This window comes from Hyla sarda, chromosome 7 (genome assembly GCF_029499605.1).
Source record: "Hyla sarda isolate aHylSar1 chromosome 7, aHylSar1.hap1, whole genome shotgun sequence".
Taxonomy (NCBI): domain Eukaryota; kingdom Metazoa; phylum Chordata; class Amphibia; order Anura; family Hylidae; genus Hyla; species Hyla sarda.
In genome coordinates, this window is record NC_079195.1 from 173,691,288 (window position 1) to 173,718,688 (window position 27,401).

A 27,401-nucleotide genomic window follows, 5' to 3' on the forward strand; every position below is an offset into this window, starting at 1 on the left:
ACACACTGTACCCTCCGAATAAACTACAACTCACTTTACCCTTTGAATACAAAACTGCCACACACTATACCCTCTAAACATAATACTGCCACACACTGTACCTACTGAATATAATACTGCCACACATTGTACCCACCGAATATAATACTGCCACACACTGTACCCTCTGAATATAATACTGCCACACACTGTACCAACTGAATATAATACTGCCACATATTGTACCCACTGAATATAATACTGCCACACACTGTACCCTCTGAATATAATACTGCCACACACTGTACCAACTGAATATAATACTGCCACACACTGTACCAACTGAATATAATACTGCCACACACTGTACCCACTGAATATAATACTGCCACACACTGTACCAACTGAATATAATACTGCCACACATTGTACCCACTGAATATAATGCTGCCACACACTGTACCCTCTGAATATAATACTGCCACTCACTGTACCCACTGAATATAATACTGCCACACACTGTACCAACTGAATATAATACTGCCACACATTGTACCCACTGAATATAATACTGCCCACACAATGTACCCAATGAATATAATACTGCTACACACTGTACCCACTGAATAATACTGCCACACACTGTACCCAATGAATATAATACTGCCACACACTGTAACCTCAGAATATAGTACTGCCACACCGTACCCTCAGAATATAATAATGCCCCACATTGTACCCTCAGAATATAATACTGCCACACACTGTACCCCAGAATATAATACTGCCACACACTGTACCCCTGAATATAATACTGACCACACACTGTACCCTCAGAATATAATACTGCCACACACTGTACCCCAGAATATAATACTGCCACACACTGTACCCCTGAATATAATACTGCCCACACACTTTACCCTCAGAATATAATACTGCCACACACTGTACCCTCAGAATATTATACTACCACACACTGTATGCTCTAAATATCCCTCTGAATACAATACCGTGATGTATTGTGGCTAATGAAAACCGTACTACCCCAGAAATTCCTTATACTCTGTGTCCCTCATATATAGTAGTAATGCCCCATCCCGTGCCTCCACATATAGCTATGACCTGTTCTGTTCCCCCTCATAATAATAATGCCTTCTGTCCTGTGCCCCTACCATATAATGCCCCCTGTGCTGTGCCCCTCACATATAATGCCCCTGAAATGTTCCCCTCACATATAATGCCCCCCAATCCTGCTCCCTCAGGGGGCATTATAAGTGAGGGGAACATAACAGGGGGGCATTATAAGACAGGGCACATTATATGTTAGGGGCACATGACAGGGGGGCATTATATGTGAGGGACACATGACAGGGGGTTCCTCACTTATAATGCCCCCCTATCATGTGCCCCTCACATATAATGCCCCTGTAATGTTCCCCTCACATATAATGCCCCCTGTCCTGCCCCTTCAGGGTGCATTATAAGTAAGGGGCACATAACAGGGGGCATTATAAGTTGAAGTACATTATATGTTAGCGGCCCAAGACAGGGGGGCATTATAAGTGAGGGCCCCTTTTAATGCCCCCTGTCATGTGCCCTTCACATTTAATGCCCCCTGTTATGTGCCCCTAACTTATAATGCCCCCTTCATGTGTCCCTAACATTTAATGCCCCCTGTCATGTGCCCCTCACATTTAATGCCCCCTGTTATGTGCCCCTAACTTATAATTCCCCCTTCATGTGCCCCTCACATTTAATGCCCCGTTATGTTCCCCTCACATATAATGCCAGGGGGGCATTATAAGTGAGGGGCACATGACAGGGGGAATTATAAGTGAGGGGCACATGACAGGGGGGCATTAAATGTGAGGGCACATGACAGGGGGCATTAAATGTGAGGGGCACATGACAGGGGGGCATTATACTAGAGGAGCCCCCCTGTCATGTGCCCCTCACTTATAATGCCCCCCTGTCATGTGCCCCTCACTTATAATTCCCCCTGTCATGTGCCCCTCACTTATAATTCCCCCCTGTCATGTGCCCCTCACTTATAATGCCCCCCTGTCATGTGCCCCTCACTTATAATGCCCCCCTGTCTTGGGCCGCTAATTTATAATGTGCTTCGACTTATAATGCCCCGTTATGTTCCCCTCACATATAATGCCCCCTGCCCTGCACCCTCAGGGGACATTTTAAGTAAGGGGCACATAAAAGCAGGGCATTATAAATCAGAGCACATTATTTGTTAGCGGCACATGACAGGGGGGCATTATAAGTGAGGGGCACATGACAGGGGGCACTATAAGTGAGGGGCACATGACAAGGGGGCATTATAAGTGAGGGGCACATGACAGGGGGGCATTATAAGTGAGGGGCACATGACAGGGGGCATTATAAGTGAGGGGCACATGACAGGGGGGCATTATAAGTGAGGGGCACATAACGGGGCCCTGTCAGTCTGCCGGAAGTGGCCATTCCAATGTCCCCAGCAGGAAGCTCCGTGCAGGGTTCCAGCAGACTGCAGGGGCCCTGTTCTATAACTTATTCCCTCTTCTCGGCGTCTAAATAGGCTGTAAGTAAATGAAAAAATAGATGCTGGCAGCAGTGGGATAGATATGATATAGATAGATAGATATGAGATAGATAGATAGATATGACATAGATGGATAGATAGATAGATAGATAGATAGATAGATAGATGATAGATAGATAGATATGAGATAGATATGAGATAGATAGATAGATAGATAGATATGAGATAGATAGATATGAGATAGATAGATAGATGATAGATAGATAGATAGATGGATAGATATGAGATAGATAGATAGATAGATAGGAGATAAATAGATAGATATGAGAGATAGATAGATAGATATGAGATAGATAGATAGATGATATATAGAGATATGAGATAGATATGAGATAGATAGATATGAGATAGATAGATAGATTGATAGATAGATACATAGATATGAGAGATAGATAGGAGATAGATAGACAGATAGATCAGTGTTCCCCAACCAGGGTGCCTCCAGCTGTTGTAAAACTACAACTCCCAGTATGCTCACAAAGCCAAATACATGCTGGGAGTTGTAGTTTTACTATACAGTGGTCCCTCAACATACGATGGTAATTCTTTCCAAACGAGCCATCGTTTGTCAAATCCATCGTATGTTGAGGGATTCGTGCAATATAAAGTATAGGAAGCTGTCCCTGCCGCTCGAGATGGTGTCCCTGCCGCTCCCGATGGTGATCCCGGGCCTCCGCTGGGCTCTCCTGATCTTCTACGGTCCTCTGCTGTCTTCTACGGTCCTCTGCTGTCTTCTCCGGTCCTCTGCTGTCTTCTCCGGTCCTCTTCTGTCTTCTCCGGTCCTCTTCTGTCTTCCGCAAGGCCTTACTGGGCCTGCATAGCGACGTCCTTACGCCGCTGCGTACGCCATTCCTAGTGGATGGCGTGCGCAGCAGCGTATTGACGTCATCGGAGAGGGCCGAGAAGACACCGGAAGACCAGCGCTGGACCCGGAGGGCACCCCGGAGCATCGTGGCGGGGTAAGTAATACTTACCGCACCACACGGGGAACATTAAGCTGCTATCCGGCAGCAGCTTAAGCATTTGGCGCTGCCGTATAGCACGCTGCCCCGACATAAAAAAGCATCGTATGTCGATGCTGACATCAACATGCGATGGCCTCTGAGAGGCCATCGTATGTCGATTTCATCATATGTCGGGGCCATCATAGGTCGGGGGGTCACTGTAGTTAGAGGCCTCTGCTGGGAAACACTGATAAGAGTTCTCCTTTACCTGTCTCCCGAGCCTGACCCCCCCCCCTTCCTCCTCCTCCCCCAAAGTTACTTACCATGAAGGGCAGCATCAGGGTGGGCAGGGGGGGGTCTGGAGGCATTGGGTGGGTGTCCGGGCCTGTGATGGAGGGCAGTAAGCTGAGCCCGGCCTGCAGGAAACACAGAGGGGTGAGAGGGGGAGAAGCTTATCTCTTCCCAGCCCCTGCACGGTGTAATGGCTGCAGACTGAATGATGCTGAGACCGGAGCATTCTCAGCACTGACAGGCAGCCCGCGCGGCCCGCAGAGAATGGTGTCCTGCAGAGAATGGTGTCCTGCAGAGAATTGTGTCCTGCAGAGAATGGGGTCCTGCAGAGAATGGGGTCCCAGCGGTTCGCACGCTGCAGGTGAGAGGACAGTGCAGCCGGGGCTGACAGCTCCCGCTCATCACTAATATAGTATCGGGAGGGGCAGCAATCTCGTTGACCCCCCCCCCCCCTGGATCCGCCACTGGTTTGTGTAAATACTTTGACTCAGAAGCCTATAATACTTCTACAATAGTATTTACTATGGACTCATACACGTCCTGTTATTAATATTACTGTCACTGATAATAATAAATGGAATTATTTATGTATTATAATTATATGACATCATCAATATAGTATTTTCTGTTAGTTTATATCTTGGTAATATTATTATGATTGAATACATTTCTTTTACTCACATTTGGAACAATACCTGGTTGCAATGTATATTATTGGGGGTAATATTTTTCAGAATCTTTGTCATGTATACAGTACCTAAAGCACTTCAAAAGTGATCAAAAAGTCTGATCAATATAAATATGGAACCGATAAAAATTTCAGATCAAGGTGCAAAAAATTTGCCCTCATACCGGCCCATACGCGGAAAAATTTAAAGTTATAGGGGTCAGAAAATGACAATGTTAAACCTATACATTTTCCTGCATGTAGTTATGATTTTTTTTTTAGATGTTATAAAAAATCTAACCTAAATAGCAGGGTAACATTTTAAACATATGGACCTACAGAATAAAGGTAAGATGTAATTTTTACCAAAAAATGTACTGCATAGAAACGGGAGCCCCAAAATTTACAAAATTGCATTTTTCTTTAATTTTGTCGCACAATTAATTTTTTCTCCACTTCGCCGTGGATATTTTGGTAAAATGACTAATGTCACTGCAAAGTAGAATTGGTGGTGCAAAAATTTGCCATAATATGGAATTTCGGTGCAGAATTGAAAGCATTATGATTTTTAGAAGGTGATGAGGAAAAAATGAAAATGAAAAAAACGAAAAACCCTGCATCCTTAAGGGGTTAATTTTATGGATCATGGAACACAATATTAGAATGTGGTATTAATGTTATGGCTTATGGGACACAATATTAGGAGACAGTATTAATGTTATGGCTGAGAAGCACAATGTTAGGAGGTGTAATTAATCTTGTGGCTTATGAGAGACAATGTTAGGCGGTGGTATTAACGGTATGCAAGGTACGATATTATAAATGATCTGTGTTAGATTCCCCTCTACAATAATTCAAGACCCCTTACATACACAGCTATGTTACTTTTAAGGGTGTCTAAGGTGAGAAATAGGGGGATTGACTGTTGGAAAATGCTATGTTTATACAGCTTGGATATATTTCTTTTACTTACATTTGGAACAATACCTGGTTGCGATGTATACTATTGGGGGTGATACAAGAAAACAAAACTCAGAATGCTCCAAAGGGACACATAGTAACTGTATGTAAGGTTGAAGAAAGACGAGAGGCCGTCGAGTTCAACCTAGAGACAAAAAATTAGGCAGTGGTTTTTAATGTTATGGCTGATGGGACATAATATTAGGCAGTTGTATCAATATTGTAGCTCCTGGGTCCCAATATTGAGCAGTGTTATTAATTTTATGGGTGATGAAACACGATATTAGAAGGTGGCATTAATGTTATGGCTGATGGGACACAATATTAGAGGATGGTATTAATATCCACTACAAAAGTGATTTCCATTGGTGACACAGCAGATGTCTTGGCAGTAGTCCAGTTCTGTTCAGACTTGTGCCAGCATACCCTTAGATTTGGACTCCACTGTTTTGGTGATGCATTATCATTTAGATCATGTGGTTGTGGTGTGAGGGCTAGAAACACTGAGTCCTTGATGTATCCCTACAGAAAGAACTCACAGGGTGTTAAACATTAATGACTGGTTTCTGACACATTGATCAAGCATTCTGATAAGGTAACGGCAAACAGCCAAATGGAAATGTGAAGATTGCACTATTCTACGTTTGGCAGATTTTCCTCTATCTATATGGAATCAACTAGTTCCTTAACATGTCCAGGTAGTAGTGGCCGGTCACAGTATCCTGGACAAAAATGAATGGGCTATAGACTTTGCACTTCTTTATTTTAACTACAGGCCTTAACTTTTGAACCATCTTTTTTAATCACCCTGTATTTTTGGGGTAATTTATTGGGCATTATAACTGTAAGGGATCTATTGGCTTTGCATGTCACAGTTATTTTTGAAGGCACTTTATGTGGTAGTTATTACTGTAGGGGACACTAATACTAGTTTTTTTTTCAAGTGGCCTCTCTGTATGGCACAAATATTTCTGCAGTACAGTATTTTGGAAAATTGGGCAGCATAACAGGCAGCCCTATATCTTTAAAGGGGTACTCCGCACCCCTAGACATCTTATCCCCTATCCAAAGGATAGGGGATAAGATGTCAGATCGCCGGGGTCCTGCTGCTGGGGACTCCCAGGATCTCAGCAGCAGCACCCACCTGTACGGCTTCCACATCACACGGGCAACGCTGGAGGCTTCAGATCCCGACCACAATGGCGGACGTGCGTGATGTCACGACTCTGCCCCGTGTGACATCACGCCCCGCCCCCTCATTGCAAGTCTATGGGAGGGGGCATGACGGACCTCCCATAGACTTGCATTGAGGGGGCGGGACGTGACATCACACGGGGTGGAATCGTGACAACAGGCTCGTCCACCATTGTGGTCGGGATCCGAAGCCTCCAGCGTTGCCGGTGTGAGGTGGAATCCATACAGGTGGGTGCTGCTGCCGAGATCCTGGGGGTCCCCAGCAGCGGGACCCCGACAATCTGACATCTTATCCCCTATCCTTATCCCCTGTCCGACAAGGCCTAGGTGCCTAGGGGGCAGCATCAGAGGACAGGATTAATATTATAACGTTGGTGGCTGCCATCAACTTTGGACTACCTCATCAGTGGTGAGGGAGGGGGTGGTACTAGTGACACTATGACAGCTGCCTGATGAAGGTATAGGGCAGTACTTCTCCAGGAGCTGGGCGGCCTTACCCTCACCCATAGGAAGGAAGCTGAGCATTGCAAACAGCTCTGCATCATCCAATGAGGAGACAGGTCTTCTGTCAGCATCACGTAACGTTTGCTGATGGAGACTCACCTCATTGGTTGATGCTGAGCCGGTGGTGATGCTCAACTTGTTACAAATCCAAGGCTCTCACCATTCACTAACTTATATGAACTGAGGCCACCCCCCTCCCAGAGAAGTGCTGTCTTGCATTCATAAGGCAGCTGTCACTGGCAGGATGACACCCATCATTGGACTAAAGAGTGGAGAATGTTACATATGAGGGTATACATTCTGATGACTTTATCCCCCCAGTAATTTTTTGGCCCTCAAAAACCTTGCTATGACCCTGGAATGAGGGTCTCAAGATAGCTCAGCTCTTTTTATAACTCTTATAAGCTTAAACTGATCGGAACTATTTTTTTTTAAGGTGTAAAAAATGCAGAAACACCATTCCTATGCATCCCTGCAGGACCTGATCCCTGAGAGAGAGAGAGATGGAGAAAGGCATTTCTCTAATAAGATATAAAGTTTTTTTTATTTTTCCCTTGTACTAACGAGGGAAGGTAGTTTGGGTTACATTTTATCACAACCCAAAATCAATTCATAACCTACACAAAATCTCAGCAATAAAAGAACTGCTGTGCAATCAGAAAAACCAAATATAGAACCCACAGCACACGTAATCACATAATGTATATTGCACTATAATTTTTATTGAAAAATACATAAAAAATAAATGAATATACAAGAGAGCACTCCCCACACTAAAACAAGGCTTCCTGACAAAGAACATTGAGTTGCAGGATGGGGGTTCCTCTCAGGAATACCAACATGTCTACATCAGGCACCTGGGGGATTTTTGAGATCTTACATGCATATGTGCAGTGATTATTGAAGAGGATTGACATATTGGACTACCATGTGTGCTGCATATATGTTTTGTGTTGAATGGTAATTATAATACAGTTTGTCACCCCATTATAAGTATAGCACACAGCTATATGTATGTGGAAGCTTCAATAATCATATGGACATCTAGTTGCTGGAGTGTGTAGGACAGTCCTCACCTGTTTATTCTGGGATTTGTGGGTTATTTTAGTGTGGGGGGGGGGGGCTCTCTTGTATATGTAATTATGAAAAACATTTATTGTGCAATATACTTTGTGTGATTAGTTGTAGGTTCTATATCCAACAAAATACCTCGGACAATGTCAATATGGTAGAATAGTAACATTGAATAGAAGGCAGTGCTCTTTGTAATTATCTGTAAGTGCCAAGGCTTGAAAATTGGCATAGTTTATAGACAGGTGGCTTTCAAATGCAGCAACATTGCAGAGATTTCTGAAATGCACCAACCATTTGTTTCAACAGATCTTTTCAGATTTACATTGAATCCTTATAAAGTATATGCAAGATCAATGTTCTGTATTCTCTACAGTACTACAGTGTTTCATATTCCTGCTGTGTTAGTGTAGGCCTGGCTGTTTTCCTTCCATATACCGTATATGTTGATTTTCATTGCAGAGCTATGACACAACAGGGCTACCTAGCAACTGTCTCTACGAAGATTGGATGTGATGGGAAGTCACGGTGATGGGAGGGAGAACAGATTGTTCCATCTTAAACACAAAAATTCATGAGGGGGTTAATACCCAAAGGCTCGTACCATATACCTGCAGGGTGAGGCCAATGCATTATAAACAGAGAGTCTCTGTGAGTCATTACACTGCAGAAGTGAGTATTACTATGCACCATCGGAAGCAATGCCTTGCAGTTCATATGAAAAATACATAATATGTATTAAACATTTCTAATGAAATTTAGAATATATAAAACTGCTCACATTATTTGACAAGTTTTGCATAAATTTGTATAAAAGACTAAAACCAGTTTTTAAAAACTATATTTGCCCATGTCACTGTATATTTCAATATCACTTTTAGTGCACCTTATTAATTTGTTTTGCATCAAAAAGATCCTCAGTTTTGGCGCTTTGTAATCTGGTTATGTGACCACGTTGCCTTGTTTTTTTTCCCTCAGATCAGTGATGTTTCCCATTTTAGTCATGTGATGCTTTCTCACTGCTTACAATGTATAGAATAGGAAACATCACTCTTTATGTGACATTAATAACAATGACGCCCCAAAAACAAGACGCCACCGGAAGAAAACATCAAAGTGCAACCGGAGGAGGGACAAGAAGAAGGCTGAAATAGGAGGGACATATGCATTGAGGCAGGGGGAGGGATTTAGTACACTAGGGAGGTCTGAAGAGGAGGAGCTATGATGTCTACTGTCAGACTGAAAGGAACTGATGAATCATGGGTAGTGTAGTTTTTAAACTAATAGCAGCACAGCAGTTCCACCCTCTCATCATGAGGGTGTGGGAAAGATGAGAGGTAAAAAAATATATATCAACTTGCTATTTTGCCGAATGCACCATGTTTCCATATGTGCAATAGCATTTTTTCAGCTATTAGAGCAGAACAGGTTCCTTGCTTTTGGAGGAGGGATATAATTTGCATATCTACTTTACCCTTGCATGGTCTTTGATCTCCAAGCATGTTCCTGATTTTGATTCCATGTATGACCCTGGCCTGGTTGACATCCACTGTGGTTTCTGATCCTGGTTCTCACTTCTGACTACTCTGCTTTTTAGTACCCTGATCTCATTAAATCCTAAGCTTTGGCTCCTGACCCATGGCTGTGTTTAACCAATAGTGTTGCTCGCGCATATTCGCAATGCAAATTTTATTCGCGAATATCATATATTCGCAAATTCACGAATATAGCACTATATATTGGTAATTGCGAATATTCATTTTTTTTCCCACAGTACACATCACAGTGATCATCCCTCTCTGCTTCCAGCTTGTGTGGTGTAAAGAAGTCTCTAATACTACTGTGTGAGACTGGCGTGCGAATTTTCGCATATGCAAATTTTCGCTTATGCTAATTTTTGTGTATGCTAATTTTCGCATATGTTAATTTCCTCATTCGCAAATTTTCGCATATGCAAAAATAAAACGAGAATATTGCGAATTTAGCGAATATATGACGAATATTCGTCCATATATTCGGGAATATTCGCAAATTCGAATATGGCCTATGCCGCTCAACATTATTAACCAAGTCCCTGGATTCCTTTATTGTTTTATTATTTTTTTTTTTTTTTTATCAAAGGTGTGATTTATTAAAATTATGGGAATAAGGGAATCCGGCTTGTGTATGCAAACCACCAGTACTTAAAGGGGTATTCTGGCTTTATACATCTTATCCTCTATCCAAAGGATAGGGGATAAGATGTATAAAGCCGGAATTCCCCTTTAACATTTTCACCAGGATGGATCATCTGCAGGATCAGAGAATTGAGCAAAAAGAACATGCAATACAGACTCATTTGAATTATTCATCTCACCTAGAGCCTCCAATGCCTCAACTGGCAGCCACCTCCACTCCACTAGGATTCCCGATCTCCCTCCTTACTGATAAGGTTTTAGCCTGGGCGAATCCTCTTTAGGAGACTAATAAACGTATTATCTGTGACTACAGAGAGTTTGTTGTGTCCTTTAAATGGATATTTGACCTCTCTGACTACCTCTGCGGTTAAGCAGCTCATGTCCATTAAACAGGGTACATGAACTGTGGGCGAGTCAATTGAGTTCCATACTCAGCAGAGGCGAACTGGAATCATGAAGCACTGGTGGCCACATTCTCCCATGGGCTGTCTGATACTATTTAGAAAGTGGTTTCACTTTACATTCAGGAAAGCAAATCAACAATAAAAAAATAAAAAAAAATCAATGTCCATAGCATTAAGGCAAGGATCCCCCACCACTTCTATCCCAACAATGCCTGGTCCAAGATGTGTTTCCTGATTTGACATGTAAGAAGTCCCCGCTCAATCATTCACTGGCAATAGTGGTGTTGAGATAAACGCATGAAGTGCTGATCCGCCAGGGTGGGGCACAGTTAGGATGAATGGAGTTCAAGGCAGAATAGTAGAGTTTTTTTTTTATTTTTTATTTTTTTTATGATAGCTTTATCCCCTACAAAAGAATTTAAAGTGAACCTGTCAACTCTTGAAATGTCTGTATTAGTAAATACTGTCACATGAACTATTAACTATTAATTCCTAGTAAGTTAGACCATACATGCACTTCGTAAGACCATAGGCTTTTATTGATAAAAAGAAAACATTTACTCCATATAAGGGACTATCTATTTTAAAAAGTTAGCTTTTTAGGTATCAAATGAAAAAAATAAAAAATTTTACTCTAATATACATTATTTTTGTTTGTTTCTCCTCCTAGTCTTCTTACTGTAGCAGCATACTAAATATTTTGTTTGTTTTTCAAAAGCTCAAAAAAAAGCTCAAAAAAAAAAAAAAGGGAACACTTAACCCCTTAAGGACCGGAGGTTTTTCCGTTTTTGCATTTTCGTTTTTTGCTCCTTGCCTTTAAAAAATCATAACTCTTTCAAATTTACACCTAAAAATCCATATGATGGCTTATTTTTTGCGCCACCAATTCTACTTTGTAATGACGTCAGTCATTTTGCCCAAAAATCTATGGTGAAGCGGGAAAAAAAATCATTGTGCGACAAAATTTAAAAAAAAACGCTGTTTTGTAACTTTTGGGGGCTTCCGTTTCTACGTAGTACATTTTTCGGTAAAAATGACACCTGATATGTATTCTGTAGGTCCATACGATTAAAATGATACCCTACTTATATAGGTTTGATTTTGTCGGACTTCTGGAAAAAATCATAACTACATGCAGGAAAATTAATACGTTTAAAATTGTCATCTTCTGACCCCTATAACTTTTTTATTTTTCCGTGTATGGGGCGGTATGAGGGCTCATTTTTTGCGCCGTGATCTGAAGTTTTTAACGGTACCATTTTTGCATTGATAGGACTTATTGATCGCTTTTTATTCATTTTTTCATGATATAAAAAGTGACCAAAAATGCACTATTTTGGACTTTGGAATTTTTTTGCGCGCACGCCATTGACCGTGCGGTTTAATTAACGATATATTTTTATAATTCGGACATTTCCGCACGCGGCGATACCATTTATGTTTATTTTTATTTTTATTTACACTGTGTTTTTTCTTTTATGGGAAAAGGGGGGTGATTCAAACTTTTAATAGGGAAGGGGTTAAATGATGTTTATTCACTTTTTTTTGCACTTTTTTTTTGCAGTGTTATAGGTCCCATAGGGACCTATAACACTGCACACACTGATCTTTTACATTGATCACTGGTTTCTCATAAGAAACCAGTGATCGATGATTCTGCCGCATGACTGCTCATGCCTGGATCTCAGGCACTGAGCAGTCATTCGGCGATCGGACAGCGAGGAGGCAGGTAGGGGCCCTCCCGCTGTCCTGTCAGCTGTTCGGGATGCCGCGATTTCACCGCGGCTATCCCGAACAGCCCACTGAGCTAGCCGGCATGCTTTCGGTTTCACTTTAGACGCGGCGTTCAACTTTGAACGCCGCGTCTAAAGGGTTAATAGCGCGCGGCACAGCGATCAATGCCGCGCGCTATTAGCCACGGGTCCCGGCCGTTGTTAGAGGCCGGGCCCGAACCGCTATGACGCGGGGCCACGCCGTGGCCCCGCGTTATAGATCGGGAGTGGACACATGACGTTCCAGTACATCATGTGTCCTTAAGGGGTTAAACAACACAATGTAACTCCAAGTCAATCACACTTCTGTAAAATCAAGCTGTCCACTCAAGAAGCATCACTGATTGACAATGAATTTCACATGCTGTTGTGCAAATGGAACAGACAACAGGTGGAAATAATAGGCAATTAGCAAGACACCCCCAATAAAGGAGTGGTTCTGCAGGTGGTGACCACAGACCACTTCTCAGTCCCTATACTTCCTGGCTGATGTTTTGTCCACTTTTGAATGCTGGCGGTGCTTTCACTCTAGTGGTAGCATGAGACGGAGTCTACAACCCACACAAGTGGCTGAGGTAGTGCAGCTCATCCAGGATGGCACATCAGTGCGAGCTGTGGCAAGAAGGTTTGCTGCGTCTGTCAGTGTAATGTACAAAGCATGGAGGCGCTTCCAGGAGACAGGCTAGTACATCAGGAAACGTGGAGGTGGCCGTATGAGGGCAACAACCCAGCAGCAGGACCACTACCTCTGCCTTTGTGCAAGGAGGAGCACTGCCAGAGCCCTGCAAAATGACCTTCAGCAGGCCACAAATTTGCATGTGTTCACTCAAACAGTCAGAAACAGACTCCATGAGTTTGGTATGTGGGCCTAACATCCTCAGGTGGGGTTTGTGCTTACAGCCCAACACCGTGCAGGACATTTGGCATTTGCCAGAGAACACCAAGATTGGCAAATTTGCCACTGGCGCCCTGTGCTCTTCACAGATGAAAACAGGTTCACACTGAGCACATGTGACAGAAGTGACAGAGTCTGGAGATGCCGTGGAGAACGTTCTGCTGCCTGCAACATCCTTCAGCATAAACGGTTTGGCGGTGGGTTAGCAATGGTGTGGGGTGGCTTTTCTTTGAGGGGCCGCACAGCCCTCCATGTGCTTGCCAGAGGTAGCCTTACTGCCATTAGGTACCGAGATGAGATCCTCCAACCCCTTGTGAGACCAAATGCTGGTGCGGTTGGCCCTGGGTTCCTCCTAATGAATGACAATGCTAGACAATGGCTGGAGTGTGTCAGCAGTTCCTGCAAGAGGAAGGCATTGATGCTATGGACTGGCCCGTCCGTTCCCCAGACCTTAATCTGATTGAGAAAATCTGGGACATCATATCTCGCTCCAGGTTTAGTCCAGGTCTGGGAGGATATCCCTCAGGAGACCATCTGCCACCTCATCAGGAGCATGCCCAGGCATTGTAGGGAGGTCATATGGGCACGTGGAGGTCACACACACTACTGAGCCTCATTTTGACTTGTTTTAAGGACATTACATCAAAGTTGAATCAGCCTATAGTGTGGTTTTTCATTTTGATTTTGAGTGTGACTCCATATCTAGAACTCCATTGGTTAATAAATTTAATTTTCATTGATCATTTATGTGTGATTTTGTTGTCAACACATTCAATGTAAAGACGAAAGTATTTCAAACGATTAGTTCATTCATTCATTCAGATCAAGGATGTGTTATCTTAGTGTTCCCTTTATTTTTTTGAGCAGTGTATTTACCCTTTATTTACGTAAAATCTCCATAAACCACCAATGAATGCTTGGCATTTGGAAAAGCTATTGCCAAGGATCTGATGGTCACCTTCATACAATTATTGCTACAAGCATGTAACCAGTGCAGTGTTAATGAGAGTTGAGGGAGCTTTAAAAAAAAAAAAAGTTTGGTTCATGGGGACAGGTTCTACGCAAACCAGCAATGCATTAAGCCTAAAAACATGTGTAAAACACTTCCTAAGAGCTATTAAGCCACAGAAAACTCTACTAGGGTTACCTAGGAATGTATTGAAGTAGTTTTATAGTAGTCTTAGATGAGTTGTGCAGTGAAACCTAACTTATTCCCTATCCAAAGGTCTGACCGCTGGGACCAGTGATCTCCTAAACGGGGCTGCCGGAAGTGGCCATTCTGCCTGCAGGAAGCCACGGCCAACACACCCCCTCCATGTATATCTATGGAATACATCCAGCAGACTGAGAGGGTCCCGTTCAGGAGATCGCGGGGTCCCAGAAGTTTGAATAGGGGATAAGTTACGTTTCACTACAGAACTCCTTTAAGGCTAAGTTAATGTCAAAGCTTTGATGGCATTTGGTAACCCATGGTAACTAACAGCTTGTTGAAAAAAAAAAAAAAAAAAACACACTGCGCTAGCAGATTTTGTATGCTTTTAAACACTAAAATAAAGGCAGAATTTTTTTTATATATTGAGACATTATCAAACATTCTCAGTTAATGGGAGTTGCAACAGAATTGGTGTTTCGGAATGGTGAAGAAGAAACAACTTTTGTATAAAACGGCAAAAACAAATCATCTCTTTTTTTTGGATCATGGGTTGTGTATATGTAGGCCTCGCTGGTATTAGCAGCAGCAAGGGTGGTGGACTAGTGGTAATTGTAGAAGCCAGTGGATAGTTGGCAGTGGTGAACTAGCGCTAGTAGTAGCCAGCCGACAGCAGGCAGTGATGGACTAGTGCTATTAGCCAGTGGACAGCAGGCAGTGGTGGACTAGTCATAGTAGTAGCCAGCGGACAGCAGGCAGTGGTGAACTAGTGCTAGTAGTAGCCAGCTGACAGCAGGCAGTGGTGGACTGGTGCTAGTAGTAGCCAGTGGACAGCAGGCAGTGGTGGACTAGTGATACTTGCCAGGACTTGTGATGCCGCTCCATGTGCTTATGTAGAGCTGTAATTCCTAAACTCAGACTCTGGCCATGCCTTGTTTTTTTTTCTTTTTTTCCAGAGACGGCACTGTGCTTGGTACTCTGCATCTGGTTCGATAGAAAAATGTTTAACATGGTAGGATATCGTAATGAGCTACACCACCACCCGACTGTGCCCTTCCTCTGGAAGGCTTTTTTCTCATGCCTACAGATGCAGCAACTTTCCATTACCTGCTTCTGAGCTAATCAGACCAACATGGCTATGTTTGGTAGGTTTGACAGATGTTCTGGCCCTACCTCGGTTCCACTCTTATTCACTGACATAAACTCCTCCTCCTTATCCCCACCACTTCTCTCAATATAAACTCCTGATGTCTGATCATGGACTCCTTGCTCCCCCTTAGCATATCCACCATGATGCCTTACCATCTCATCACCACGCCTACCACCAACAGTCCTAATAGTGCTATGCTCGGCCACTGCTTCCACCTCCACCACCTTTGCAACATACTCCAAAGGTTGGCTGTCCTTACACAACTAACCATTGTGGTTAATGCTAACCTTCTGCTCTGCACTAGGGGAAAAAGCAAAGACAGAGATATTGGGACAGACCAGATATGAAAGGACATTTCCACCATACCATGTAACTGTAGACAATGAGGAATGCACTGACACCTGATTAAATCATTAGACTCTTCCTCCTCCTGAGATGACCAAGAATGAGCCAACCAGTCCACAATGGCCATGTTATTCTCCAAAACTACGCAAACCCTGGAAGACATGAGCAGCATTTGCTTGCTGCTGCTACTACTACCACGAAGTACCTGGCTGTTGCAGTTACCTGTACTGGTACTGATACTGCCTCCAACATGCTTACTTGCAGAGGACATGGCAGGGGAGCTCTTTCCACTACCCCATCCTCCCCCAACCATTCCTTTACCAAACATTTACCATGTATTTTTTTTTTATTGAAAAAGATTTACATGCAAGCATTGCAATCTTTTTGGCACTGCGTAGCAAAGCCTTAGGTAAAAGTATAAAGTTAAAGTGTAATGTCCCTCTAGGGTAACCTCTTTAAGCATGTTTGTTCTCTTATGGTAAGGATACTTTAATAAACAAAGGCTACATACAAAAATACATGAATGAATAAATAAGATAAACATAAATAAATATTTTTCAAAACAATATACACTACATATATATTTTTTCAGTTTTCATGTGATCAACAAGGGAATCCTATCAGTTAATGTAAAACTGATTATGTCATAACAAAACAACATGCCTCATCATTAAATGAACATGCCTAGATTATTTTACCCACATGAATTATTTAAAGAAAACCTTAAATGGTGCAACCTACGCAACAATGATCTTCCAAAAGCTTTATCTTTAATCTAGTTAATATCCTTATTTCATGTACCTACATCTGTATACAAAATTCAAATAAAAAAATCCACTATGCTATTGATATTTAAAATTATATTAGAAAAGAAGACAGATAACTCTTTTGCCATTAAGGAGTAGGGAAATACATGTCGCCTTGTAGCTCTGGAATCATGGGTTCAAATCCGACCAAGGACAACATCTGCATGGATGTTTTTCTGAAAAGATACTGATAGTTTCATTTGGAATTCAGAATATGGACCCCCAATGAGAATAGTGAGTGACGACAATCACTGTACAGCTCTATGGAATATGTTGACCCTTTGTAATTAACTAAAATAACTAAATAAGTAAATAACGAGTCTAGTATGTTATATCCTGCGATCATGGGGGGCATGAAAATAACATTTGAATGGCCTTAACAGAGTGTTTTCCAAACAGAGTGTCTCCAGCTGCTACAAAACTGCAACTCCCAGCATGCCCAGACAGCCAAGGACACAGTGCTTTAACAGGAAATAGAGCTGGCTTTTTAAGTTCATGTTTGACATTTTCATTGTAAATGGTTAAATGGGCACTGTCAGATCCAAAAACGTTTTAAATGTTGTTACTGATGAAAATTAAAGACCTTTTACGATATGGTTGTTTAAAAATGTTAGAATTTTTAATAAAAGAAACGACTCCTGGAAATCCCACCAATAGGGGTCCCCATACCTACTAGGACACTAACCGTCCTGCAAATGCATCAGGCTTGTCCATGAGTCGTGGACAAGAGATGATTCATGGACAAGGCTGCATGAGCAGACACACCAATCACCTTCCACCACCACAAGGAGGGACACCCCCCCTTCCCGTGAGCTAATGAAAAGAGGGATAAGGTATTTTTTAGAGGTGTTCTTATAAATATAGGTGATAGAGAGACATAAAAACTAGATGTACATGGTTAAGATTAAGTACTGAGTAACATATTATTATGTTTTATTTTTTTAAACTGACAGGAACGCTTTAATACTGATCTAGATGTCCAAGACCTTTTGTCCCTTTGACTACTGTAGAAACCTCCATAAGGTGTTCTATGGAGTTAAGTTAAGCTCTAGCTAGACAACTGTCTGATAATACTAAATGTTACATCAAATATGTGAAAAGAAGTTTAAAAAAAGTAATAAAGCACACACAAAGAAACAGGACATAAATATGGCGTAACTATGATTTATTAGGCATATGTCACCATTTTGATAGATGAAATATACATATTTGGTCTTACTATAACCATAGGAACAAGAACAATATATTTAATATCATCTTATGCCAGAGAAAAGAAAAATAATATAATTATGTAGATAAAAGTTTTGAGCACTGGAATGGGGATCAATATAAAACATTTGGTTCCATTCTAAGGGCAAAATTTCTTCAGATTGAAGGGTAAAGTTTAATTGACAAGGCTGATAACAGACTCTACAGTGAAGGTGACCTGATGTTTGAGGGGACCATACTGCAATGTGATGTCATATTCAGAGTATAAAGGCAGTATTTCTGTCATATTCAGAGTATAAAGGCAGTATTTCTGTCATATTCAGAGTATAAAGGCAGTATTTCTGTATAAAATTATTTACAGAATGACTACCTTTAATTTTAGTAGGAATGTGAAAACAGTAGAAGAGCCCGTCCTTCATGCCAATGGCATCCAGTTATTACTAAAGAACCAAATACTTTACTTAAATTTTCCACTTAAATGAATGTTTATACTTAACATCCTATGCAACCACAGTCTTTCAAAACTATATAACTTGGAGTTGAGTATAGCATTCTCCTAACCTATATTACTTTTATTAATATTCTGTGCTTAATGCACTTCTTAGCATTTACATTTAGCCAGTTAACCCGAATTAAATTCCATGCACAGTTCCATAATAATTCCATGCAAATATGATTACCTTATTCTTGCCACAGTGGCAGCAGACTGTCCAAAGATATTTAAGGGTCCTCCATACCAAAATTATGAAAAGGCCCCCAAAAAAGGTTACCATTGAAGAGGCCAGGAATGCCCACCACATGCGCTGTCCCCGACTGTCGCATGGTACCTCCACGGTGACTGGAATTATGAGGGCAGAGTCCCCTCTGGGTGCAAGAACAGAGTTTAGATGCAGGTTGTTGTTGATAGCACTCATGGTTAAGCCAATGCTACTGAAGTTGCTTTGGGATTTGTTAGCACTTGCCATTGCTAACATAAGGACCCAGGAAACCCTGAAAGCCACATATGTCTCATCCCCCAAATTCCTGCGCTAGCCATGTTGCAAAGGAAAGGGGCAGGTCAAATAAATGATGGGGCCTTCTCTGACTGCCTCTTCTGCATAAAACAGGAACTATCTTGGTTCTGTTTGTTGTCTTCAAGAGCAAGGCAACCCCAGCACCTTCTACAACGCTGTCATAGTCCTTCCATCAATAGGAAGCATGAATAGATCCAACCCAGTCCATCATTTCTCCCTGATGCTTGGTACTCTGTGTGGGTGATTCTTGTTTTCCTTATGTAAAAATCAGCATGGCATCTAAATGGAACACCGAGGAATGCTGCCAGGAAGATCTATGACATAAACTCATTGTTTTGCATTTGAGAAGCGTACATTATTATAAAAGAGAAACATATCAGTAACAAATCAGCCTCTATTTCAGTCTAAATAGGGCAATTGCTGTTTTGATTGTTATTCATAGGCAGCCTCTCTTACTGCGAGCATCGGCTCCTCGGTTCTCCTGCAGCCGCACTGTGTAAAGCCATTAGAATTGCATGCAATGAAGGTGATTTCTAAGCTCTTGAGGTCTTCTGATCAATAAGATTGGTTTAGATCATCATAATGTCTTCAACCTTTCCTTCTGCCCGACTGGACTTGTATGGAGATTACGGTGTTTTCCTTATCTCCTCCGTAGTGTGTTTCCCTCTATACGATGCCTGCCAGCCTGCTGGCTATTCACCCCTCCTACCTTCCCTTTTCCTTTTTTTCTCCTCCGACTGTTCAGCACTGTAATCCTCCCATCTGATCACTTGTTATCCTCCTCCTTCTTTTCCATCAGTGCTGTTGCTTCTGTCATGTCACTTTTCATCGTAGAGAGAGATAAAGCGGATGCCCCATAACATCAGTTGTGGAGTAGAGAAAGATGGAGGAAGGGCAAACTAACAGGTAGCAAGGAGGAGTCAACACCAGGTTAGTGTTCTCATAATCCAACATGTCTGCATTGCAAATACTATCATGACACCACCTGGCAGCCCAAAAGGCCATGACAATTCTAGATCGAGACACCTTGTGCCAGAGATGCCCTCTTGGACACATACCAGGAATGTGGATAGCCTATGATGTAGTGAACTGCTAATAGGTTATTATTTTTCTGGGCATTCCAACATACAACTCCCTTGTTAATGTCATGTATACTGTGCATCAGTGCTTCCTTTATGCCTTGCTATTATTAACACATAGGGAGATTGTTAATGTTTGACAGACAGCTAGAAACGTGTCACTTGGGAACTTAGTCAAATGCATAAGGGAAATATCCTTTGGAAATTACATTTTGTTCTCTGTGAGGAGACCTAATACATGAAGTGTGGGTAGGACAAGCAGCACTGTGTGCAGGCTCCTGGCTCATCAATCCTCCTGCTGTGTGAGCCAGGGGCCTGCTTGTCCTCAGTGTACGGAGCCCTTCTTGTTCTCAGTGCACAGAGCCTTGCTTGTCCTCAGTAGTGTTGAGCGGCATAAGCCATATTCGAATTCGCAATATTTTGCGAATATATGGACGAATATTCGTCATATATTCGCAAAATTCGCATATTCATAATATTCGCGTTTTATTTTCGCATATGCAAAAATTAGCATATACAAAAATTAACATAAGTGAAAATTTGCATATGCGAAAATGAGCATATGCACATTTTCGCATATGTGAAAATTTGCACGCCTGTCTCACACAGTAGTATTAGAGCCTTCTTTATACCACACAAGCTGGAAGCAGAGAGGGATGATCACTGTGATGTGTACTGTGAAAAAAAACAAAAAAAAAATGAATATTCGTAATTACGAATATATAGTGCTATATTCGCGAATATTCGCGAATTCGCGAAAATGCGGTATTCACAAATAAAATTCGCATTGCGAATATTCGCGAGCAACACTAGTCCTCAGTGCACAGAACCCTGCTTGTCTTCACTGTACAGAGCCCTGCTTGTCCTCAGTGTACAGAGCCCTGCTTGTCCTCAGTGTACAGAGCCCTGCTTGTCCTCAGTGTACAGAGTCCAGCTTGTCCTCAGTGTACAGAGCCCTGCTTGTCATCAGTCCACAGAGCCCTGCTTGTCCTCAGTGGACAGAGCGATGCTTGTCCTCACTGCACAGAGCCCTGCTTGTCCTCAGTGTACAGAGCCATGCTTGTCCTCAGTGTACAGAGCCCTGCTTGTCCTCAGTGTACAGAGCCCTGCTTGTCCTCACTGTACAGAGCCCTGCTTGTCCTCAGTGCAAAGTCCTGCTTGTCCTCACTGCACAGATCCCTGCTTGTCCTCACTGCACAGAGCCCTGCTTGTCCTCATTGCACAGAGCCCCGTTTGTCCTTAGTGCACAAACCCCTGCTTGTCCTCAGTGTACAGAGCCCTGCTTGTCATCAGTGTACAGACTCCTGCTTGTCCTCACTGCACAGATCCCTGCTTGTCCTCACTGCACAGAGCCCTGCTTGTCCTCATTGCACAGAGCCCTGTTTGTCCTTAGTGCACAAACCCATGCTTGTCCTCAGTGTACAGAGCCATGCTTGTCCTCAGTGTACAGAGCCCTGCTTGTCCTCAGTGTACAGAGCCCTGCTTGTCCTCACTGTACAGAGCCCTGCTTGTCCTCAATGCAGAGTCCTGCTTGTCCTCACTGCACAGATCCCTGCTTGTCCTCACTGCACAGAGCCCTGCTTGTCCTCATTGCACAGAGCCCCATTTGTCCTTAGTGCACAAACCCCTGCTTGTCCTCAGTGTACAGAGCCATGCTTGTCCTCAGTTTACAGAGCCCTGCTTGTCCTCAGTGTACAGAGCCCTGCTTGTCCGCAATGTACAGAGCCCTGCTTGTCTTTAGTGCACAGAACCCTGCTTGTCCTCAGTGCACAGAATCCTGCTTGTCCTCAGTGCACAGAGCCCTGCTTTCCACCAACACTTCCTATATTTGGTCTCTTTACAGAGATACACAGGCAATAGCTGCAGGGACAAAAATATACACATATTTTAACCCATCTAGGACACAAGGCGTACAGGTATGCCCTTGCTCCCTGGGACTTAAAGGGGTTCTTCGGTGCTTACACATCTTTTCCCCTATCCAAAGGATAGGCGATAAGATGCGTGATCGCGGGAGTCCCGCCGCTGGGGTGATAGCTGTCACGCCCCCTTCCACAGGCTTGCATTGAGGGGCGGAGCGTGACGTCACATGCCGCTGGCCCAGTGGTCGCCTGTAATCAGACCCGGAGCGAACACGCTCCGGGGACTGATTACAAACGGGGTGTCGCGTGCAAGATCCCGGGGGTCCCCAGCGGGGGGACTCCCGCGATCAGGCATCTTATCCCCTATCCTTTGGATAGGGAAAAGATGTGTGAGCACCGGAGAACCCCTTTAAGGACCCAGGGTGTACTTGTACGCCCATGGGAATTCCGGTCCCTGACTCGGTGACCTAGAAAATAAGGGGGATCGGGGCTGTCCAAGACACCCCCAATCCCCCTGAAGGGAGAGGAGTGAGGTGGAGCTCAGAAGCGACCGACCAATAGCAGATCAGGGGTGGGGGTGGGGGTTAAAGTTCGGTACCCCCCGCTCTGCCCACCCACTGTAGTCCGGGCAGAGCTGGGGAACAATGCTGGGACCGACGCCGGAGGTCACTTACCGGTGGCGATCGGTGGCGATCCTTTCCCTGGTGCGGTTGCTAGCAACATCTAGGGGCTACAGTTTGGAGACCACTATACAGTGGTCTCTAAACTGTAGCCCTCCAGATGTTGCAAAACTACAACTATTAGCATGCCCAGACAGCTGTTTGCTGTTTGGGCATGCTGAGATTTGTAGTTTTACAATATTTGGAGGGCTACCGTTTTGTGATCACTGTGCAGTGGTCTCTAAACTGTGGCCCTCTAGATCTTGCAAAACTACAACTCCCAGCATGCCCAAACAGCAGTTTGCTCTCTGGGCATGCTGAGATTTGTAGTTTTGCAACATCTGGAGGGCCACAGTTTGGAAATCACTATGCGGTTGTTCCTAAACTGTGGCCCTCTAAATCTTGCCAGTTTCGGCATACTGGGAGTTTTAGTTACGTGCCTCCAGCTGTTGCATATCTCCCAGCATGCCCTTCGGCGATCAGTACATGCTGGGAGTTGTAGTTTTGCAACAGCTGGAGACACACTTGTTGGAAAAAACTGTGTTAGGTAACAGAACCTAACTCAAGGTTTTCCAACCAGTATGTCTCCAGCTGTTGCAAAAGTAAAATTTTGCAACAGTTGGAGGTTTGCCCCCCATGTGAATGTACAGGGTACATTCACACAGGCAGGAGTTTAAAGTGAGTTTCCTGCTTCAAGGTTTGAGCTGTGGAAATTTTTCTGACGCGGCTCAAATTTCTAGCGGAAAACTCACCGTAAACCCCTTCCAGTGTGAATGTACCCTAAAAACACTACACTAACACAAAATAAAGGGTAAAAACACTACATATGCACACCCTTACACTGTCCCCCCATTCCCCCCAATAAAAATGAAAAACGTCTTGTACTGGAGTGTTTCCAAAACAAAGCCTCCAGCTGTTGCAAAACAACAACTCCGAGCATTTTCGGACAGCCGCTGACTGTCCAGGCATGCTGGGAGTTTAGCAACAGTTGGAGGAACCCTGTTTGGGAATCACTGGCATAGAATATTTTTGGTAGCGGAGGCAATTGTAACGCATGTATCCGAGTCCACCGATATGCAAATCCCTAACTTAGGCCTCAAATGCGCATGGCACTCTCTCAATTCGGAGCCCTGTCATATTTCAAGGAAACAGTTTAGGGTCACATATGGGGTATTTCCGTACTCGAGAGAAATTACTTTACAAATTTTGGGGGGCTTTTTCTCCTTTTACCCCTTATGAAATGGAGAAGTTGGGGTCTACAACAGCCTGTTAGTGTAAAAAAATAAAAATAATTTTACTCTAACATGCTGGTGTTGCCCCATACTTTTCATTTTCACAAGAGGTAAAAGGAAAAAAATACCCCCAAAATATGTAACACAATTTCTCTTGAGAATGGAAATATCCCATTTGTGGACGTAAAATTCTCTGCGGACGCACAACAAGGCTCAGGAGTGAGCGCGCACTATGTACATTTGAGCCCTAAATTGGTGATTTGCACAGGGGTGGCTGATTTTACAGTGATTCAGACATAAACGCAAAAAAATAAATACCCACGTGTGACCCCATTTTGGAAACTACACCCCTCATGGAACGTAAGAAAGGGTATAACAAACACAGAGAGGGAATAGCCGGCACACACGAAATTAAGCGTGAAGCAAAGCACAGGGAAGCACACAAAACTGACTCACGTATATGCCTGTAGCGGAGGTGCTCAGCCCAGTGAAAGCACGGAGATCTAGCAAAGCAAAGAAAGAAATTCAGGCGGCACTCACCATGCAGGTGTGTTTATTCAGGTCTCATGGATGGGTTACAGGTGGCAGGCGGGGAGCTGCGGTGGAGGACGGGGCTAACCGGAACAAGTTGTTTTGTGCGGCTTGCGCACTTCCTCTAGCCAGAACTGCGTCTGCGTGCCTGCCCTCTACACTTGTAGGGGCGACGCATTGCAGTCGCTAAGCAACCTGGCAAACATTAACATCATGTGACTTATTCAACAATCATGTGACACAGGGGGAAGATCAAAACAATAACAATAACAAACAGCAGGGCAATAATAAAAAGTGGGTCGTAAGCTAAGTATGAGTTAGACATGCATTACAAAAAAGAACTATATTCATTACGGTCATTAAGACCAATATTTCCGGTTGCATTGAGCCGTGCAATCCAACGAGCTTCCTTTTGAAGTAGAACCCTGCTGCGTTCTTGTAGTTTGCCCCCCCCCCCCCCCCCCCATGCGAAGGTACAGGGTACATTCACACGGGCAGGCTTACAGTAAGTTTCCTGCTTCAAGTTTGGTCTGCAGCAAATTTTTCGCTGCAGCGCAAACTCCTAGCGGGAAACTCACTGTAACCCGCCAGTACCCTAAAAACACTACACTACACTAACACATAATAAACGGTAAAACACTACATATACATCCCCTTACACTGTCCCCCCCCCCCCCCCAATAAAAATAAAAAACGTATTGTATGGCAGTGTTTCCAAAATGGAGCCTCCAGCTGTTGCAAAACAACAACTCCCAGCATTTCTGGACAGCTACTGACTGTCCAGGCATGCTTGGAGTTTAGCAACAGCTGGAGGCACCCTGTTTGGGAATCACTGGCGTAGAATACCCCTATGTCCAACCCTATGCAATCCCTAATTTAGTCCACAAATGCGCATGGAGCTCTTTCACTTCGGAGCCCTGTCGTATTTCAAGGAAACAGTTTAGGGCCACATGTGGGGTATTTCCGTACTCGGGAGAAATTGCTCTACAACTTTTGGGGGGCTTTTTCTCCTTTTACACCTTATGAAAAGGAAAAGTTGGGGACTACACCAGCTTGTTAGTGTAAAAAAAAAATGTTACACTAACATGCAGGTGTTGTCCCATAGTTTTTATTTTCACAAGCGTTAAAAGGAAAAAAAAGACCCCCAAAATTTGTAACGCATGTGTGGGCGTAAAATGGGTGTAAAATGCTCTGCGGGTGCACAACATGGCTCAGGAGTGATAGCGCACTATGTACATTTGAGGCCTAAATTGGTGATTTGCACAGGGTTGGCTGATTTTACAGCGGTTCTGACATAAACGCAAAAAAAGAAATACCCACATGTGACCCCATTTTGTAAACTACACCCCTCACAGAATGTAACAAGGGGTATAGGGAGCCTTAACACCCCACAGGTGTTTAATGAAAATTCTTCAAAGTTGGATGGAAAAATGAAAAAAAAAAACATTTTTCACTAAAATGCTGGTGTTACCCTAAATTTTTCATTTTCACAAGGGAAAATAGGAAAAAAGCCCACCCAAATTAGTAACCCCATTTCTTCTGAGTAAGAACATACCCCATATGTAAATGTAAGTGCTCAGCAGATGAACTACAATGCTCAGAAGAGAAGGAGTGCAATTGGGCTTTTGAAGAGAAAATGTGTTCGGAATTGAAGGCCACGTGTGTTTACAAAGCCCCAATAGTGCAAGAACAATGGACCCCCCCCCACATGTGACCCCATTTTGAAAACTACACCCCTCATGTAATGTAATAAGGGGTACAATGAGCATTTACGCCCCACAGGTGTCTGACAGATTTTTGGAACAGTGGTCCGTGAAAATGAAAAATTTTATTTTTCATTTGCACAGCCCACTGTTCCAAAGATCTGTCAAACGCCAGTGGGGTGTAAATACTCACTGCACCCCTTATTACATTCTGTGAAGGGTGTAGTTTCCAAATTAGGGTCACATGTGGGGGGGGGGGGTCCACTGTTCTGGCAGCACGGGGGTCTTTGTAAACGCACATGGCCCCTGACTTCCATTCCAAACAATTTTTTTCTAAAAGCTCAATGGCGCTCCTTCTCTTCTGAGCATTGTAGTGCACCAGCAGAGCACTTGACGTCCACACATGGGGTATTTCCATACTCATAAGAGATGGGGTTACAAATTTTGGGGGGAATTTTGTCCTATTATCCCTTGTAAAAAATTTAAATTTGAGGGAAAACCAGCATCTTAGTGAAAAAAATTATTTACACATCCAACTTTAACGAAAAGTCATCAAACACCTGTGGGGTGTTAAGGCTCACTGGACCCCTTGTTACGTGCCTTGAGGGGTGTAGTTTCCAAAATAGTATGCCATGTGTTTTTTTTTTGTTTTTTTTTGCTGTTCTGGCACCATACTGGCTTCCTAAATGGGACATGCCCCCCAAAAACCATTTCAGCAAAATTTGCTTTTCAAAAGCCAAATGTGACTCCTTCTCTTCTGAGCATTGTAGTTCGCCCGCAAAGCATTTTATGTCCTAACATGGCATGTTTCCATACTCAGAAGAGATGGGGTTACAAATTTTGGGGGGCATTTTGTCCTATTATCCCTTGTAAAAATTTCTCATTTGAGGGAAAACTAGCATTTTAGTGAAAAAAAATTAAAAATAATTTAATAATGAAAAGTCATCAAACACCTGTGGGGTATTAAAGCTCACTGGACCCCTTGTTATGTGCCTTGAGGTGTGTAGTTTCCAAAATAGTATGCCATGTGTTTTTCTTTTGCTGTTCTGGCACCATAGGGGCCTCCTAAATGTGACATGCCCCCCAAAAACCATTTCAGAAAAACTTACTTTCCAAAATCCCACTGTCGCTCCTTCCCTTCTGAGCCCTCTACTGCACCCGCCGAACACTTGACATACACGTATGAGGTATTTTCTTACTCGAGAGAAATT

General features: G+C 43.2%; 1 protein-coding gene across 1 annotated transcript in view; it reads right to left on the reverse strand.

The window, feature by feature from the left end:
• The window catches only part of KCNMA1 (potassium calcium-activated channel subfamily M alpha 1), a 550,733-nt gene extending 530,719 nt beyond the window's left edge, over positions 1 to 20,014 (reverse strand). Inside the window, exon 1 of the mRNA XM_056531312.1 lies at positions 18,795 to 20,014. Within this exon, the coding sequence (XP_056387287.1) occupies positions 18,795 to 19,088 (294 nt within the window). The 5' untranslated portion in view covers positions 19,089 to 20,014. The remainder of the gene's footprint in view (positions 1 to 18,794) is intronic.
• Between the last annotated feature and the right edge of the window lie 7,387 nt (positions 20,015 to 27,401).